Genomic DNA, 16922 nt, shown 5'->3' with positions numbered 1-16922 from the left:
GAGACTCCCTTATTCTCTTAAATGTACAACTTATTTTGATGTAGCTTGACTCACAATAACAGTAGAGAGTGCCCCTGTGCCCTCACCCAGCTTGGTAATGATGATGCGGACGGTGCATAACCATAGTACATAGTCAAAACCAGGAGAATCACATTGGTACAATACTAACTTGGGTGGATAAACTTAATTGGATTTTGCCAGTTTTTACATGCTTTTTTTGAGTGTGTGTATTTCCATGAAGTTTATCATTCTTGTATATTCAGGTGACTTTCACCACAAAGTTGTGCATATGCTGTCACTACAAAGGACCTCCCTTCTGCATCTTGTGAATAGTCGTACTATTTCATGTGTCCTAACCCTGGGGAACTGCTGATTAATCCACACATTTCATGCGTGCCTACCTTAAAACCCAGCCGCGTAGTCTACCTTCCTCCATGGTAAGAATCCTTTTTAAAATTTTTTTGAATTCCCTACAGGCCTGAGCACTTCATGGCTACTTAATCATGACTTGTTGAAGCCCAAGAATTAAAACCAAAACGAACGCAAGACAGACGGAAAAGTCAGACCAAAAAAACAGATGAGTCCAGATGATTTGCTCGACAAAATAACAAAAGTGTTCAGACTTTCTTAAATAGGGACCCCTCAAGTGGTGATTTTTCCTTTCTTTCAGGACTCAGTAAATATGAAAGTGTTAATGATCAGAAACACAGCTCTTCCACAATATCACTTTTCAAAGCATTTCATTTTATAAGTTTTTCCTCTTTAAGGATTTTGATCATTGTGGGTAAAATTGTAATATTTCCAGAATATCTCACCTAGGTTTAGTACATATGCATATCAACAGGTGTTCCTTAGGGGTGGATAGAAGTTCATCTTCGTATCAGTGGGTAAGGAGGGTTTATCTGTACCTGAGAGCTGAGGGGAGGGCCGGTTTTGCTTCTGCAGGAGCAGGAAAGAGAGAAGGGCCCGGACTGCAGTTTGTAAGCAATAAACAGGTTTTAAAGTTTATTTCTCCCTTTGACAGATTTCAGTTTTTAGAGGTATTGTGCCCTGGGATTTCCTCTCCCCGGACTTACAGTTGTAGAGGTGAGTAGGCTCGTCCCTAGTTGACAAATAGGGCTGAGGCTGAGGCAGAGGTCACGGAAGGTCCTGTGACACTCAGGTCAGCCCCCTGGACCCTGCGGCCCATGCTTCACTCCCATTTCACAGATGAGGCCGTAGGTGCCCAGAGGCTCCGTGCTGTGTCTTGGCCAGTTTGTGTTAGATACATGATTCCAAGCCCCACACGCTCACCCCTGCGACAGACTGACTGCTTTCTGTAGGTTACAAATCAAAGAATTCAGATTCCTTATCTCCTTTTTATTTAAAATTGGTGGTAGAATTGGTAATTTAGTCTATTATTCACTTATAAAAGAATGCATACTGTAACAGTTTCAGTAGTTAAGGGCTTTGCCGTCTGTGAGACTTCTGTCTGAATCCTAGCTCAGCCATCCTTCAGCTTTGCTGACCCCGACATGTTGACTGACTTATTGAAGCTTCGTGTACTGATCTATAAGGAGGTAGTTCCTCCATTGAGGGAATTAAATGGAATAAAGCGTGCGAAGCTCTTGGCACAGTGCCTGATACACACCAGTTGTCTAATAAGCAGCAGCTTTTATTGCACGCGAGTCTTCATTTATGGACTTTCTGCCTCATACATTATCATAAGTAAATATGAAGATTGTGTTATGTGCAAAACAGTACTACTGATGGAATTAACATAGCTACATACACAGTGACTTAATCTTTAAAATTTATTTAGAATGTCATTTTGCCTATATAATTTGGTCTTACATCTCACTGGCCGGAGCTGCACCGCGTGCCCATGCCTGACCTGGCTGCTGGCAGGAGGAGCGGGTTGCCCGGGTTGTCTCAAAAGCGTCGGTGGCATGAGGAGTGCTCTGTGGTGGGGACTGACACATGCCAGCCCAGGGAGCCGGTGGGCCTGGGGACGCAGGGAAGGCAGGCACGCTGCGGCGAAGGGACTGGCCGCTTCCCTTTCTCACTCGGGATGCTCCCTTTTGTGAGAGATGCAGCAAACTATATTATTTTTAAAGATCATTAAAAATCGTTGTATTTTCAAATCTAAGACTGCCATTCCTCCGCCGTCCCTCCGCCCCAAAGCTCTTGATTGTGGCCTGTGAATAAGTAGACTTTGCAGAGGCAGAGGATTTGTGTTTCTAGCGAGGACGACTGTGGAACAGCTTCCCTGCGGCTCAGCTCTCGCTAAGGCCCCACCCTGCACCTCCGAGGACCTGCCCCCGAGCTGAGGACCGTCCAAGAAGGGGCGGGTGGCTGGTGCGGGTGGGTGTGGACGTGTGTGAGGGCTCCTTTCTGTGAACAGCTTTTGTAATTAAAGACAGTCGAGTGCAATCAGTCGAGTGCAGTCACATCTTTGGAATTGCTCGGGGAATGTGCTCTGCTCTGCCTAGTGGGGTGTTTGTTTATTTAGGGTGAGGCTGAGGCGTCTGTGAGAAGCATTTGTATCACAGTGACCAACTGCAGAGGGCTCTTTCCTGTGTTACCGATTGCTAGGAAATTGGACAGAACCTCCTGAGAAATTCCATCCCCGCCTTCCCCCAGGACCGGTCTGTGACTTGCATCAGGGAGGCCGTGGGGGTGGGGTGGGGGGCCGGGGCGGCGGGAATGGGCTGCAGTTCCCACACTGGGGGTTGTGCGAGGCCTCCTGCCCTCAGGGGCACTGTGCACATAGCAGCAAAGAAATGTACTTGGCACACCGCAGAAATGTACTGATGTTCCCTTGAGAGCCTCTTGCACTTTTCAAAAAAAAAGTAAGAAGATAACAGAGGAGGGCCTGCCTGGCAGTTCTCAACGGAAGTCTAGATTATGCAGTTTAGGCCGAATTAGTGAGGTTGAATCAGACGGGGGTGGAACAGTGGTTCTCAACTCCAGATGCATATGAAAAGGGTGTTAAAACGAATCTTCCAGGTGATTCTGCTGTACAGCTAGGGGTTAGGAGCCGCTAGGATAAAGAGAAAGCCCCTTGACAAAATGTCAAAAAGACCGGAAGAAAAGAAACCTCGCCAAAACCACAAACCCCACAGTGCACTGCGTGGGCGAGTCCCTGGATTTCCCAGCGAGGCCGTTGGCCTTTTCCGGTGGCTGAAATTCCCTCTTCACATCCTGGCGCTGGGCAGATGCCCACCCGGGACTGTGGCCTGCAGACGCGCTGCCGAGTTTCCCTACGTACCTGGGAATTGTTACTGTGGAAAGCCTCAGCCCTCAGGCTTTGAACAGAAGCGTGTGGTACCTTCTAGGGGTATTATTGGGCTTAAATCTTAATGGTCTGTCTCTTTCATCTAAGAAAACTGCACAGGGCAGACAAAAACCCTCTGGGAAAACCATGTGTTTCACATTTACTAGGGGTAAGTCATCCTTCTCTTGAGCACTCACAAGTCATAACTGGGAAGTCAATCTTTTCCTGTGAAACCCGGAAGCTTTTTCCCGTTGTTCTGATAAGAGCTGTAATAAGAGTCCCCATAGGCAGGGCTTTTGATTTGACAGGAGGCAGTCGCCGTCTTCCCAGGAAGTCCTGGGAAACGCTTTGCTGCGTTTTTTACCCCGGTTGCATGTGTCTTTTATCCCCTGAGCCTCATGTCTGAGCACGATGTCCCTCACGTATCTTAGGTGTATGCCGAGTCCTTGGCAAATTGAAATTAGGAAGAAACAAAAATTGGTTGAGTGCATAAAGTATATTTCAGGAACGTCTTGAACGCTCTGTTGCAAAGGCACTGAATTCTGAAGTATTTGCTGGCATTTATTGGCTTGCTTCAGATTATTAAATGTCTTGCTTATCACATGACGCTACGTTTTGCACAGTGTGACATGTCTGCCCTCTTCTAAATGCACAGGAACTGGCAGCAGTCTCATTTCACTGGTGGGTTTGTTGAAGTGTCATCAGAAGACGGCCGGAATGATCGATGAGTGCCCTTCAGGTAAGGAAATGCTGCCAGCTTGGCTTGTACTTTGCTTACCTAGAGTTTTGCCCCTTAATTTTCTATTTCAGTCAAGAATAATCCTTTCTTATGCTCGTGGCTATAATCACACATCTCAGTGGTATTTCTCGGTGTAAGCATTTTTATTTCACAGAAGATTGCTCCTGTGTGTGCGTGTGTTTCACCATCATGTGAGAGAGGAAGATCGATATTTAGATTTCCGAGTTCTAATTCTGGTCAGGCAGAGTTCAGGAGTGACCAGGGGGAGTTGAAGTGGCAGCGACATGAGATCTGATACACTGTCGCGGTTGTTTTTTATGGAAGTATAGTTTATATACCATATTACATTGGCTCCAAGTGTACAGCATAGTGGTTCGACAGTTTTCTCTGTTGGCTGCTTACCCAGTCTAGTGTAGTTATTTTTTAAAAATTGTCAAGGCAGAGAGTAACCTTACAGTTGTGCCTGAATCTGATGACTTTGGTAAATACAGCATCTGGTGAGGCAGCATTCATTTCTGCCTGTTCTCCTTTGATCGTGGTTGGTTTTGTGTCTCCTGAAATTTACTTTAGAGACAATTAGCCATTCTTGAAAGAACCGCATGGCTGTCCCTGACTGGACAGGCCTAGAGATGGCGATCAGCCGGCCCTTTCTAGATACCTGTTTGCAAGTCTGTTCTTGCAAGAAGGCCGAGGAGGAGGGGCAGCTCTGTCTGCCAGGTGCAAACATGCAGCTGTACTTTTTTTTTTTTTTTGCAAACAGGAAACTATATTTGAACATAGTAAATTCTTAGGTAACTCTGAGCCATGGAGCATATGGGCATGGCCCTCTAATAATCATATTTCACTTAGTATGTCTACAACTTGTGTTTTAGCTTGCCTTGCTTTCCTAAAATATTTTTGAGTGGTACGTTTTTCACAGAAGAACACATCTTGTCTGGACTTATGATATAAATTCCTAGGTCCTTCCCTGTTCAGTACTAGGTATTTAAGATACTCTGCATGTTGGGAGAAGGTGGTATTGCTTAGCTGACACTGTAGATGCTGTAAATAGTTTGTGGCGAGACAGGCAGAGTGAATCACTATTCTAAACTAGCAAGAATGTTGGCTTTAAATGGAGGTTTCTGATTGGCTACCTAAGGTTAGAACGATGTCGATTTTAGAAAGGATGAATTGGAACTATTACTCATGTTTCTTTATGAATCTCATCCTATAGGTAAGTGGTGTTGGACATGCCGGGCAGTAATCCTGTGGCACTGGGCACATGAAGGCTGTGCTCTCTCTGTAGTAAGACCAAAAAACATGTAGTTTCATCTCTTTTGGAAGTTTTTTTCTTTTTCCTTTTTCAGGTTCATGTGTCCCTTGGTGGCCTAGGGGTTCATTGAAATACAATGGTTTCTGTAGGAAACAGCAAACAGAGTTCAGAATAAGTTCATAAGTGTTCTTGGTTGCTTGGAGAATTCCTTACAGGTGGTGATGGAGGTGAGCCAACGCTGGGCCCAGCCCCGGGCGGTGGGGGGTGCACAGAGGGGTCTGTGAGTGCATAGACCCCTTTTCCTCTCTCCCACGGCTTGGTTCAGCTCCACCCTCAACACTAAAGAAGTTAATTTGCTTTCTTTATGGGATGGTCCCCTTGCCTGTCACACTCTCAGTCAGCTGTCGGATCCCTCTGCCTAGATTAGGTCTTAGATTAAGAAATTAAAGTTCAGAACTGATGGCCATTTCCAGCTCTTCCTTGATTCTGCCCTGCCTCCACCTTCCATTTCTGCTTGGATAGCTGTAGAAATGGAGAAGAATCAGATTTCTGATTCAGATTGTACTAATTTGGAATTAGGGTTTGGCTTCATTAGATTTTACTTTATTTTCTCGTAATTGGAAGAAAGAGTGTGTGTTATAAATAGTGTGATTTAAATTGTCATAAGGGTGTGTGACATCTGTTTGAGACTATATGTATTCTAGAAATAGTCTTTGTACCAACAATTGTTACATATTTTTGCTAGGCTAAAACTGTATAAACATTTCATTTTGGCATTTTATGCCTTTCAATGCAAGCCAGCTTCTTAAAAAAAAATTGTAGAATTCACATGGGCCTATAAGGCAATTAATGTGAGTTTCGTCATACCGAATCTACATTCAGAGATATCTTATGACTTCAGTCAGTGCCCATCTGCGATGTGTCAGTTACCACCTTAAAGTCCGTGATGGGCAAAATGTTATGTATGACATTGGTCTTAGGTGAATGCCACCTAAACCTGGAAGTTTTTTTCCCAAAGTTAACCAAACTGACATCAACAACCATTCTTTGGTTACAGTTTAGTCATTTGAGGGAGATTTGAGATGCTTCTTAAAAGAAAAGTTCATGTACAAGTATAGTCTTCTCTGATACTGAATCATTTCACACCAAGAAAATGTTTTGAAGTTAAAAGACCACAGTGATTATAATTACCATGGCATTAGAAAGAATCAGTTTACTAAAAAGAACTAAAAACACTGAAGAGTGAAAAAAAAAAAAGGCAGGGCACAGCTGGAGCTGGAAGGCAGTCGGGGGTCACGCTGATGCTGGGAGGGCTGGCAGAGTCCTGGCCGCAGGGCTCACACAGCCGGGCCGAGGTCGCACCCTGTACTTTCTCCTTCCACTTGGACAGAAATGGAGGTGTTGGGCCTGTCATCTGGCCCTCGCCCAAAGCTAAGTTAGCATTCTTCAGGATTTCTGTTTTGAACACATTTGTCCTTATTTCCCCTCTGCTCAGCTTGCCCACTAACAGGAAAAAAGTGATCAGAGGTACTGCCTGGGTGGAGCCTCTCTGGGACCGCGACGCCCCAGGGTTTTCTAGGCGAACAAATTAGAGGTTTTCCTCCTGCTGTCGGGTGGGCTGCCTCCGCCCTGCCTTCCCAGGCCTTCTGCCTCCCTAACTCCCTCCGGCAGAGACGGGAGAAACCCCGTGCTGAGCTGGCCAGCAGGGGGCCTGGGGGTGGCAGCCCCTCTCTGTGGGGAGGCCTCCATCATGTCCGTGGGAGGTGTGGGTGACGCACGCCCACCTTTGGGTTCGCTCCTTTGTCACCCGGCTGTGTGTGCCTCAGAGCTGGGACATGCGGGTGCGGGGTGGTGTGCGTTCAGATTCCAGTGAGGGTGGATGGGGTGGGGGTGCAGCCCCTGGGGCCGCCTCAGGTCAGCAGTGAACACCAGTGAGGCAGAGATGAGCCCTTTGGCCTGCGTCTTGGTCCCCTCGGGGTGAATCAGAGGCCCTCGGGCGGATGTGTGGGCTCTCAGAAGCCAGGGAGCCAGCTTGGTTTTCCTCGGAGGAAGAGGCTTCTCAGGCCGCCTCCTCCTGCCCGTCTCTGCTGGGGCGGGGGAGTGGGAGGCTCTCTGCTGGAGTTTATTGAAAAAACAAAGCAGCTGCCCTGTTCCCATTTCCCACCCCCGCCGGCCCCTGCCCGCTGCCCCACCCTTTCTGGGGCAGGACGTAACTATGCTGTGAACTTTGGCTGGGGTGAAGCATGTCAAATGGGAACTTGTTTTCTTGGTTTGCTGTTAGCTTGAAGCTGGGGAAATAAGAAGGATAAATAAAATTTGATAGTCATTCTGGAAATGATTTGTATTCATCCAGAAAAGGGTCAGAGTTCAGTGGGTTCGAGCCTGAAAGAGCCAAACTAGGATAAGGTAAGGAGTTGTGTTCCAGACTGGCAAGCGCACGCCGGTAGGTAAAGCACGTTCGCAAGCTTCCTTTATTAGTGTCACCTCGGAGCAGCACGCACCACTGGAAACTGCAGTACACGCTTCCCAGTGGATACGTTTATGACCTAGTGTTTTGACCAAGAGCACCACTTAACGGGGATAGAAGGGTGCCGGGAAGAGCCACGGACGGAGCTTGGACACCGTTGGCCCGAAGTTCTGTGCAGATCAGGGGCTTGGGACCAATCAGAACTCAGAGACATTAAGCAGCAGCTGTTTTATGATGGGAACTTTTGCACAGAGGATTTCAAGAGGCGAATTCAACTTGGAGGTCTGTTTGCAAAGTGGTTCTTCCCCGGCCGGCCGTTGCTTCATGCTTCTACGGAGGCCGATTATCAGGGAATGTGGGCGTTTTGTGCAAACCTAGTAATGACCTGATGGTGCCAGGGCGGCCGCACAGGCTGACCTCGCAGGGCCGGGGTGTTCTGGGGTGGAACTGAGCCGGAGGGAGGGTGGTCTTAGGCTCTGCCGGCTCTGAGCTGGCCCCACACCTCGGACCTGGAGCTCAGGTGCAGAACGGAAGGGCAAGTTGCCGAAGAAAGGTTTCCCTGCCTTTGGCTCGTGACCTGTACGCCTGGCCCCCTCCTCCCTCCGGCTCTTCTCCAGACCCTTAGGCCCACCTCGCTGCTCCTCTCCGCACGGTTAAACCCCAGCCTGCTCTCATGTTCCCTTAACATGTGGAGAATATGTTTTTCAAGGAAGCTTTTGAGAAAGGAATTAGAAAGTCTCTAAAATTCCTAACAGCAGGGGCCTCAGGGTACGGTCCACACGTTGTTTTGCCCCGCACCCCCTTCTCTTTCCTTCCTCTTTCCCCTCTTCCTTCACAATTGTTTTTCTTTCTTTCCATCCTGCCTGTATTTGCTTTTACAGTGGAACTATTAAACATACTTAGACATGTTAGAAAGTAAAAATCTATTAAGGGCACTATGCAGAGTCTTAAGACCCATGAGAAGTGGCAGAATGAAAAAGGACAGAGTGGACAGCAATCATTAATTACTAGTAATAAAAGTTAAATGATTAAGATTACAGAATACAGTTAATTTTCATATCATACATCTTTTTTTAGGAGTACACATCTTATAAACCTCAAAAGATTCATACACACGTCTATCTTTTATCACTTACAGACACATGAAATTTCTATGCAACAAGTTCTTTAAATGGGAAATACATGAAAATATCCCTATTGTATACCGACAGGGAAATAACTATATAAATGAAAGTGCATGAGAAAATACTGAGCATTAAAACTGTTCAGGCTTTGCTTTAATTTATAGTTGAGTTTAATTTACATTAGAAAATGTAAAAGGAAAGTGAGATTGGGTGTGAAGTGTTCACCTCAGCAGCACAGATACTCAAACTGGAGCGATACAGATTAGCGTGGTCCCTGCGGGAGAATGAGGGACAAGCGTTCCATGTATTTTGAGGACTTAATAATGTGGTAACTGTTGAACCACTGTGTTGTATATTTGAAACCATTATAAGACTGCACCATCAACTATACTTCAATAAAAAAAGATTGCCTATTAATATATCTATGTAAAAATGTGCTCCTGACGGTTGAGAAGGACCCAGAATATGTGTCGTCCTTGCCTGCGCCTGCACTTTCTCCCTCATCCTTGGTCCCACGCCCCAAGCCTGTCCCTGCATCTCTTCAGGGGTGAATGTCAGTAAATAGGAGATGATTGCCTATTTGTAATGCTTTCAATTTTGAGTAATACTCTGTAAGGTTAAAATTCGGTAGCTCTTGGACATACCAGTTAAACCGAAAGTCCTCTTACTCCTCCCTGGTGGGTCATCAGTGAATGTTTCAGGCTGAGTAACGACATTCTGGTCCTTTATACCTAGAAGGGAACTGAAACTAGGTGGTCCCGGAGATGAAGTGTGTATGTACCCGTCCTCTGAGACCTTTAAGTAGCTGATTTGGGGAGTGAGTTTTATCACTGTGTCTCACTCATGCGTGGTTTGTGGCGTATTAACATGGCAGGGTATGTTTCTGGGATGTGTGTAATACTACACCTTAAACGAAAATGCGAACTGGGCAGGAGACACAAAGACCAACAGGGTGCTTGCTTGTTCCCACTGGTGATTCTCATGTATAGCTTCAAGATTCGGAGAGGTGGCCGCCTCCCGCCAGCCGAAAGCAGGTGGCTGAGGATGGAGGAGAGGGCACACTCGGAGTCTGGCCTCCCGCTCTGGCCTTGGCCGTGTGAGTCACTCAGCTGAGCATCTTCGTGCTGCGTCTGCAGGCTGGGCATGTCTCTGGGCTGTAAGTTCTCACCCTGGAGGCAGTGCAGGGACCCAGGCCTGACCCAACATGTGGGTCAGAGCTGACGAGACCGCGGGGCCCACCCGAGGTTGGCCTTGCCATGTCCGTCTTGGGTCGGTCATTTTAACCTCGGACTTTGACTCTGAAGTGAGGTGGTGCTCTGTGGTCCTTTGCCCCAGGCCTCTGACCTCCGTAGGCCCAGCGGTCTGAGAGTGAGGGTCAGGGATTCCTTGTGATGGATGCCCAGTGTCTGGGCACCAAAGAGCCAGACCCCCTGTGTCTACCCCGACAGCCCTGTGGAAGGAGTGCGGGCTGGGATGGGGCCCACTGGGCATCGTCACTGGTGGGGTACTCCGTGCTTGGCTTGAACTGCCACCGTCAACATCCTGGACAGCTGACCGCCCACCTCCAACTACCTGCCCCCTCCTCACAGCCTACCTGTGTGACCTCATCACTTGCAAAGGCAGGTGGGATTTCTGGAGGAACAGTGATGCATTGTAACATTAAAAGCCTGCAGACTGCTATTTTGTGCTTGTTCTGTGGCAGGAGAACCTAGCCCAGTCCAGGGTCATTCTTTCTACTTCCCTGTGGGGCCCTTGAGCCTTTTCTCCCCTTCAGACTTCGGGCAGAAAACGAAGCTCGGTCTGTCCCCACCTTGAGTCTGGAAGGCAGCCCTGTAGCGATGCACTCTCCATTCCAGCGGTCTGTGGAGCTCTGCTCAGCTTTTAGGGAAAATCACTGCTGATAGGCACACAGCAAAGAAGTTTGTTTTGTGTCCACCAATTGTCTTTATCTCCTATTGGCCTCACTGTGATGGAGTATCTCTACTTGCTAGCGGCAAGATATTCAGCAACTCAAGAGAGGGAGGATTTCCTCAGTCCACCTAAAATCTATTCACTTTTTCTACACTGTATTTCCTAACCTAAAGGATGGAAAGCTTCTGTGGTTTTGGGGAAAGAATGGCAGTGATGCAGTTGATGCCGGGAACCTTGCTTGAATCAGCCGTGCATCCGAGAGCTGGTTTCCCTTCATAAAGGAAGATCTTATGTTTTTCCCTCAAACTTTTTTCTCTAGTACCTTAGAACAGTGACTTGTGTGTGGTTGATGCTCAATAAATATGTTGAAAATAAATGAATGGCATCATGTGATGGAGGAGTGTGAGGCGTGGACTGTGAGTGTGTGTGGGGGCAGCTCAGCCTTCCCGGACAGACCCACCCCCTCGCCCTCTAGGCCAACGGTGAGAGGGCTGGTGGCAGTGCTGACCCCCCATGGGCGCCGAGAGGAGGCTTATTTTAAGATGACACGTCCACGGTCCCTCTCTTTTCTCTGACACTGGTCATTAAGAGATTAGGTTTCTTGAAATATCAGCATTTGTTGGCCCCCTGACTGAATAAAGATCTGCAGCCTGGGGAGGAAGGGATTTCCGAATAGATTTTCAGCAGTGAAGAAATGCTGAGTTTTAAAAATAAACCTTCACAGCGCAGTACACTCCTCTGCCTACCGTGAAGAGGCATATGCCTTTCAAAAACTTAACTGCAGTCAAGGACGTCTCAAGGTGTTTGTATGCGAGGGGATAATGGTGCTATGGGGGGAGACAATGACTTTTTCTTATCCTAGATGGTAATCCTCATGGAGTGTTACTTGAATATGCTAATCCTTGTCATTTATAGACCTCTTGTTTGGAAGGAATTGCTCCCATTGCTTGGAGACTTACATGCTTCTGGGATGAGTGATTTTAGGATAAGGAGTTGTGGGATTGTTGGAGAATGAAGCCATTATCTGGCCAGCAACGGAGTGCTAGAGCTTATGAAATTTCATGCTTATGAAATACAGTTTGTGGGACTGAAGTGCCTGCTAATACCAGGAGAAGGAATGAGATGAGGCTGAGAGTTCAAACTGGTAGTAAATCTAGAAGCTGTATGAAGTAACTACTCTAAGAGGGAAGCGTGTGCCCACTGGCATCATCCTGCGTGAGCCCTGAGGTTGTTAGAGCCCTGGCAAGGCCGGATACAATTGTTTGATAGAAAAAAATATCCTGCCTTTCTGGTACTGTTTTGCCTTTTTGATAGAAAAACATGTTGGTGTGGGGAGGTTTTTGATGGACAGGAGGAAAGAGGGCGAAGGTGTGTCTCTGATTGCCAGGACTGCTAGTAATTCCGGTGACGTGGTTCATTCTGATAATGAGAGACAGCGAGTTTCACTCCACTGCAGCCTCTTGGGTCTCGAAGCTCGTGGCCAGCTGTGCAAATCCCGTGGAAATCGGTGCTCAAGAATAATAACAGGTGGAGGCACGGCTCCTCAGTTTGAGCAGGAACGTAGGCTTGGCCCTTGAATAGAAGTTGCCCATGCCTGGGGCCACGTACATTGTTCTGCAAGCACCGTTTTCATCGCCGATGCTCAGCTCACTGCTGATGAAGCCACACGCCGCCCACGCTGCCGGCTTCCCTTCCGGGTCTCTCCGCCGGACCCGGTGCGGCTGCCAGACCCTTCGCCCTTCCGAGGTCCTCCTTCGCCCTCCCCTTGCCCCACCCTGCTCTTCAGGGTGCGCCTTCTGATTTTCACTCCCTCTCTTTGCATTCTTGTCATTTTACTTCTTAGCCTCATTTCTTTCCCTAGAGACAAACTAAAATCCTGTACATTTTGATATTTTCAACAAAGAGTGTGAAACAGGCCAAGAATTGTGGCTGAGATATTTTAAGAATCGTTTCAGCAATTGCTTGCTTCATTTCATTGAATAATTAAGAATATACATTTCCTTGATATTTTTGGTGATAACGCTCCTGGCCACAAATTGACAGTGAAGTATATGCTACCGGTGGAGGCGAGGCCATGAGGAGAGTGTAAGACCAAAATGAATAGTCGGCAGTAGACGTTTCTCACTTCCCTGCCCTGGAGTGGTCTATGGGGTCGAGGAGTAAGTTTTGTCAGCATCTTGACTTGTCCGGCCGATTGAGCGGACATGACTCCACGAGGAAAGCCTGCTGAGTGGGAAGGGTTGGGTCCTGTTGGGTACAATTGTGATGAAGAACAGCCCACCATCCCTCTTGCAATTTTATCAAAATCAGTAAGTATCCTAAGTAGAATAAAATTGTGGTAACATAAAACCTGTAGCTCTTACTACAGGCCAAATGATGTTATACCAGTATGTGGATTTCATAGGATTTCTGTTTTCCGCAGGATCTGAGACTCATTTGAGGTAATGTTGGCAGAAATGAATATTAGCTACTCAGACCTATAAAGGATATTTTGAGCTGGAATGTAAAAGCCACATGTAATAATTAATATCAACGGAGCTGAAAGTACCTGAGTTCAGGAGTTGCCACGTCTGCGTTGCATGTAAACGAGGTCGGAGCCAAAACTGCTTTCAAAGGGCTCTTATTACACCTGTCTTAATTGAATTTAGTTTGATGTAATGGAGTTTTTATATGAATTTGCCTCACGATTGCTCTGATTGCAATTTCCTTTCCCTGAGAAGGTTGTACACAGGATGGGGTCATTGTAAGCTCTTCTTTATCCACTTAGTTTGGTGACTTGGCTATAATAGCAAAGGCATGGTATGTTATTGCGTGGAATTTTCTGTTGAAAGAATGTGAAGCTGATAAAGCCAATAATCCAGGGTTGATTTCAGTTTGTAAACTTTACATTAAAAATCAAACATGCAGGGAACTCAGGGGTCTCCCTGGAGATTGGAGTCGGGCAGTGCACATGCTGGCGTGACTTGGACCCGTCACAGGACGTCACTGTCGCCCCAGTGGCCTGGTCTCCTGGTCAGCCCCTGATGGGATCGGCCGGCAGCCTCTGGCTTTCACATTTTTTTCCATCCCAGATTAGATTTACTTCTGCAGCTTCAGGACTATGAGGTCTCACAACCTGTCCTGTTTCGTTCAAGGCTTCTTTCGCTCTACGTTTATTTTTAATGGACGTTTTTCACAGGCTATGTAATGGAAACTAGCTATGATAAGCAATTGTGTAGGAATAAAAACACAGAGTGGTCGTCTTTCAAGGAAGGCAAAGTGAATATGTTACAATTTTGTTATGGCTAAACTAGCATCCCAGTTGAGATTTTTAATTGAAATTTTGATTGAGGTGATTGTAGACTCACATGCGGTTGTGAGAAATAATACAGCCCTTGCCCAGTTTCCCCTAGTGTTAACGTTTTGCAGGAATATAGTACAACACTGCAACAGTACACGGATGTTGGTGCACTCTGCCGGTCTTAGGTGTCCAGACTGTCACCTGTACTCAGGGGTGTGTGTATATTCTACACAATTTTAGCACATCTGTAGGTTTGGTGTTGTCATGATTTTTTATTTCCGCCCTTGTGATTCCGATAGGTTGGAGTGTCCCATCCCAGATCCAGCTTGCATCTCTCTGGTAGCTGATGGTGTCGGACATTGTTTTGTCTGTTTATTTGCCATCCGTAGATTCCCTTAGGTCAAATGTCTGTTCATGCCTTTTACCCATTTTCTAACCGAATTTTTAAAATCACCACTTAAAAGACAGATTAAACCAAACACAATCCAGCCAGCTTTCAAGAACATTTAAGAAAAATATCCCAAGAAATACCTCCCTTGACTTGCTTGAGGGATGCAGTTAGTAGCTAGATAAGTAGATAAATAAACTGAGTCACTTAATGGATAGAAATGGATGTTTTGCAACAAATGGGTGAGAAGAAGCGTTTTCAGGTCTTGGGCGCCCCCGTCTCCTGTCAGCGGCTCCCAGTCCCTCGCATTTCCCAGGTGCTGCATCTCCCCTCCTGCACCCCAGGTGGTCTGCTCTCTCATCCCTTTTTCTGTGACAAGCCTCGGTGACAGATCCACATGTTTGACTAGTTTAATTCTGGAACATACTGATGGATTCCTTAAAAAGGTCTTGTGGACCCCGTTGATGGTATTCTTTGGTGGGCCCTGAGCATTCAAGCTCATCTGTCTTTGCGGAGTTCTGTAGTATCTGTCACTCCAAGAGTAAGACACTGACACTTACCTTGATGGAAGGATAGGAAAGGAACATTCTAGAGACACAGCAGGAAACCCTTTGTGTGTACTTGGTGATGAATTTACTGTCCAGTGACATATAGGGGTAAGCAGAAGATGTCCTTAGCTGATTTTTCTCACCAAGTGATAAGGAAGAAAAGGGCCCAGGGCTTACAGACCAAGGGACCTGGATCTGTGACCTTGTTCTGCCCTTACTTAGTGACAGTGGGCAGATTACTTAACCTCTCTGAGCCGTCACTTAATTATCTGTGAAAAGGGGTGATGGTTGCCATACTACTTCCACAATGAGTTATAAGGATCAAATAGGTAATGTAATGCGTTCCCAAGTGATAAACTGCTATACAAATGTAAGCTGCTACTATGTTTCTAATAATTACACCCGTCTTCCCCATGACTGGAGCAAAAGAAACACAACCTGTAAGAGAAACCAGAATTTTTACAGAATAGATTGAATAATCAGTATAAATGTCCCAAGTGGGGGGAGACCCTGAGCATTGAGATTTTAATTTTGTTTGGTGAGCAAGAAGCCGCCGAAAGAGTTAATCAGCCAGCAATAATGGCACCTCATTTAGGCCCTGGTGTGGCCACTGAGCAAAGCTAAGAGCGAGGATGGGGCTGCTTTCAGAGGGGCCCAGTGTTACCCACTTGAGTTCTAGTTTTAAAGACGGGTTATGAATGAACTCAGTCAAAGCCTTCCCTAGGATCTTATTTCCTCCCCACTCCTGTCTTTAATCATCAGGTAGATTACCTTTGTGATAAAGAAGCCAGACAGTCCCAGGTTTATACAAGGAGTGTTATTAACTGTGTGTGACCTTGGATGAGAGATTAGCCCCATTTATCAATTAAGAAGATTCAAATGGAACTGTCAAGTGATGGTGTAGGTGGCAAATTATCTGGACATCTGCCTTTGAATGGCAACTTTCAGTAATCCCAGGAACAATGCAGGATGCAGTGTGCCCGCCCACCTCTGATGTGAGGAGCCCCTAGGGAAGGCCCACCAGGGCCTGCTCAGCAGCAGGGCTGTTTGCTTCTGAAATAACGTCACTGGTGAGAACCAGCTTGGCATTGGCTGGACCCAAAAGCCAGTCAGCGTGCATGCACTTGTTCACCCCAGATCTTAGTTTGGGCAATTTCCTTTTGCGATTTGGGATAATTAAAAGGTGTCAAGGCTGTTGCGAGGATCAATGAGATTAATGTGGGTGAGGAATGCTCTGGCAATTGTAATGTGCTGTGCAAACCTTGTCAGTTGTAGAAGCAACAGTGTAGCGGGTAGTTCTGGGAGGGGACGTGTTCCTCTAGCTTGAAATGTTTCCAGGTAGTCCCTGGATAGTGCTGGGAAAAATTTTAAACCTGCATTCTACACTCCATGTGTATCACCAACCTCCTTGGGGAACACACAGCCAGGGATTGAATCACTGTCTGCTTTACATTTTAACCTTCCAGGTGTAGATGGGACATTCACAAAATTGTCCCTTGAATCTGGGGGAACCAACGCAGTGACTCACAGCACAACGGGAAGAGTCTTCACTTAATGGAAATCCAGCCAATAATTAGATTAGGTGGCAGGAAGGGGGTCAAATGGATTATGGGAAAATGAGGAAGGAAGTGAATCAAGTCCTTATGCTTTTAGTTACAGTATATTCTTACAATTGATTCTGTGGGTGGTATATTGTTTAATTCATTACAGCTTTTAAGGACCAATTTCAGATTAAAAGCATGAGTGACTGAAGCTCTAATCAGACTTTAATCCCAGCTACTAGAAAGGGATGACTTTAATGTCCTTTAATCTGAAATAGATTATGGCTTTCCTGTAGCATCAGCCTCTTCAAACATTTATTTCCTTTCAAATACAAGGATTTATTTCACTCTTTGCAAACTTCTAAGGCAGTTGCTTCCTGTCTTTTAATATAGGACATTGTTATCTTTAAAAATGC

The 16922-nt window shown here is 46.3% G+C and overlaps 1 protein-coding gene across 19 annotated transcripts in view; it reads left to right on the top strand.

Moving 5' to 3' along the window:
- The first annotated feature begins 497 nt into the window (after positions 1–497).
- Positions 498–16922, top strand: part of LOC108389730 (uncharacterized) — a 603223-nt gene continuing 586798 nt past the window's right edge. For 5 of the 19 annotated variants that reach the window (XR_012126339.1, XR_012126341.1, XR_012126342.1 and 2 more), the window contains exons 1-2: positions 539–1086; positions 3912–3995. Coding sequence is in view for 11 of the 19 variants with exons in the window: in XM_073224892.1 (XP_073080993.1) it covers positions 831–1086; positions 3912–3995 (340 nt within the window). In the remaining 8 variants the exon portion in view is untranslated. Of the gene's footprint in view, positions 1087–2040; positions 2628–3138; positions 3426–3911; positions 3996–16922 lie in introns of those variants that run through there. The other 14 variants (XR_012126345.1, XR_012126344.1, XR_012126346.1 and 11 more) reach the window with 11 other exon arrangements.

The sequence above is a fragment of the Manis javanica genome, chromosome 16 (genome assembly GCF_040802235.1).
Source record: "Manis javanica isolate MJ-LG chromosome 16, MJ_LKY, whole genome shotgun sequence".
In the NCBI taxonomy this organism is placed as follows: domain Eukaryota; kingdom Metazoa; phylum Chordata; class Mammalia; order Pholidota; family Manidae; genus Manis; species Manis javanica.
Note: the sequence above shows the minus strand (reverse complement) of the source record. Positions and strands in the feature narration are given on the sequence as shown.